The sequence below is a fragment of the Gekko japonicus genome, unplaced genomic scaffold (genome assembly GCF_001447785.1).
Source record: "Gekko japonicus isolate JY-2015 unplaced genomic scaffold, Gekko_japonicus_V1.1 scaffold3640, whole genome shotgun sequence".
NCBI classification, from domain to species: Eukaryota; Metazoa; Chordata; class Lepidosauria; order Squamata; family Gekkonidae; genus Gekko; species Gekko japonicus.
Genome location: NW_015160334.1, coordinates 107,243 through 109,952, shown reverse-complemented (window position 1 = coordinate 109,952; position 2,710 = coordinate 107,243). Strand labels below are relative to the sequence as shown.

The window sequence follows — 2,710 nt, the reverse complement described above, 5'->3', positions numbered from 1 at the left end:
ATCAGAGCTGCCACAAAATGTGTGTCAGTATTCTAGTCCTTAAAGATCCTAGAAGGAACTGGGCGCTGGAGTCTTCCAGAAGCAGCATAGTTGCATAGTTGCTACAAGCATATGACAGGGCTTTGGTTGAGTTAAACATGACTACTGTGAGCTTGAATTATGGTCTCATTTTGGAAGCTGCCCCCCCCCCCATCGCACATGGCAGACTTTATGTTGTGTGTGACATTTGTGGACAGAATGGAAATCTTGTTCCAGGAGTCTGCCTGCCTTCATAAATTAGTGTATCAGTCAAGGCTACAAGCTCTTTGTTTCAGTAAGCTAACGCCATAAAGCTTATTGACGAGTGTTTTTCAGTTTTCCACATTTTGACTGACCAGTTACTTGCTGCTGGTGCCAGTACTGGCCTCCCTTGACCAGTAATGAACCGTAAAACAGGTTACATTTAATGGAGGGCAACATTTCCTCGTTTCCTGAAGGCTTTTGTAGCTCCGCTGCATCAATAGCCACTATTTCTTTGCCGCTCTCCACTGTAACTGGTTGGGAGCTGGCTGGTGTTTGGGAGGCCAGACTGTGCATAGCTGCCTAGTTCAGCGCGATGCAGATGGTTGCTGTACAGAGAGAGCCTGGGGCAATTTGGCAACTGACATTCACTCTAAGGCTTTGGAAGTCAATCCGTGGATGAAAAACAGGGCTGTGGTTCAGAAGCACAAACGACAGGTTTCGTATTAGCCTTTTAATGCTGAAAGACAGGAAGGCGCTGCAGAGCCTGAGGGTTTACCATACGTAAAGAATTTATGGCGCAGAAAAGGTTGAGAGGTGCTGTGTGAAATGCAAAGTTCTGTCCTTGATAGCAGATTCCCTGCACTTGGATGTAGTTTGTATTGACAACAAAGACATTGGCTGATAATATGTAAAATACAATTGCTCCCCCCTCCCACAGGCGCTTGCTGCCAATGCTGGCACAGGGTTTGCGGTGGCAGAGCCTCAGATTGCCATGTTCTGTGGAAAGCTGAATATGCACGTGAATATCCAGACCGGGAAATGGGAGCCGGACACTGCAGGGACCAAGAGCTGCTTTGGAACAAAAGAAGAGATTCTGCAGTACTGCCAGGAGGTAAGCCATGGCTCTTCACAGTTCATTTCAGCCATCCTCGAAATGCGCTTGTAAATGTTCAGAGATTACTTCAGTGGTTTTGCAACGTGTTCAGGACTTCTCGAAACAGTATTTGAGGCAGAAAGGTTACCAGGCCAGTGCCCTGAAGTGCCCCCCCTCCCCCCGCAGTTTGGGAATAAATTGGAATATATGCAACACTTACCAGATCTAAATTTAGAGGAATTGTGATTGCTTAATTCCATAGATTGTTTTATGTAACTATTTTTGTTGTTGTTGTGTGTTACGTAGTTATTTGTCATCACCCAAGGTGGATGTAAATGGTTAAATTCAATTTAGAAAAAAATGCCCTTTTGCCTGATGTTTTTTTGGCTAGTGCCCAAGGAGAAAAACATCATCAAACAAAGGTTTTGCAACATAGAGTGATAAGATTTAATACAAGCTCCTTTTTTCCCTGGCCCCTAGAAAGTCCAGATATGTTATAAATATGGCTAAATATCTTGTTCATCTGGATGTGCCATCTTATAGAAGAGCTTTTACTTTGGCTGGTTGTGCGATTATTCCCTCAAGGTTTTTAGATGAGAAATATTGGAAGATTCCATATGAAGACAGATGTTACCCCTGCTCTGTTGGAGAAGTGGAATCGTTGGTCCATATGTCCTTTCGGTCCCCATTCCATCAAGTTTATAGGGATAAGTTTGTTTCCCCATTTTTAGACAGACCAACAGCTAGAGGCAGATAAGGCCTGCCTGGAGAGACTTCTGATCAATGAAAATCCAACTATCTCCAGACAAATAGCCAAATTCTGCTTCCGCTTGGTAAAATTCCACAATAAGAAGGATGATCATGTATAGTTTTTTATTTGTATGATTTGTAATCATTCTATCTAGGACTTATCTAAGATTCTCTGGATTGTTACGCTTAGTAAATATTTGTAAGGTTTTATGATTAAACATATTTTTGCACTAGAATTAATCACTTCAGTTTTTATAAGAGTGTATTCCAATGATTAATGGTCTTTGAACCGCAAAGAAATATTCATTCATTCATAGTTATTTGGAAGGAGTAATGGACATCTAAAAGCATATTTAAAATCTTGCTGTAGAGGAGTGATACTCAGTGGCTCAGGAACCACATGTGGCTTTGACATCTCACCAGTGGCTCTTCTGAGCACTGGTCCTCAACATGGCACCTGCCAGGCCAGTGTGGTCACCCAGTGGTCCCAGTCTTGAAACAGCTGCAGCCGTGGGGTTGGAGGATGAAAAACCTGCAGCCTCGTGCCAGAGATGAAGGTTCAGGGCCCATACTCTACAGCAGTCCCCACCCCCCCTTCTGTCTCCCCTCTGCAGTCTCATTCCAGCACCTGGGTAGCTTCCAGAAGGAGAGCCAGCTGGCTGCAGAGATGCCATAATCATGGCAGCTAACCAGGAAAAAGAACTAACGGGCTACAGTGTGTGTGTGGGGTGTGAGTGTGTGTATGTGATTTTACTCACCTTCCTTTATGACTGGCGTGCTCTCCTCTGGCAGCCTTGTCCTTCATTCTGGGGAGAAAGCGAGACGGCAGAGAGGGAAGCCTTTCCTCTCTTTTCAGGTGCAGAA

General features: G+C 44.3%; 1 protein-coding gene across 1 annotated transcript in view; it reads left to right on the top strand.

Moving 5' to 3' along the window:
• The first annotated feature begins 944 nt into the window (after window positions 1-944).
• APLP2 (amyloid beta (A4) precursor-like protein 2) overlaps window positions 945-2,710 on the top strand; it is a 42,742-nt gene continuing 40,976 nt past the window's right edge. Inside the window, exon 1 of the mRNA XM_015417248.1 lies at window positions 945-1,114. Within this exon, the coding sequence (XP_015272734.1) occupies window positions 995-1,114 (120 nt within the window). The 5' untranslated portion in view covers window positions 945-994. The remainder of the gene's footprint in view (window positions 1,115-2,710) is intronic.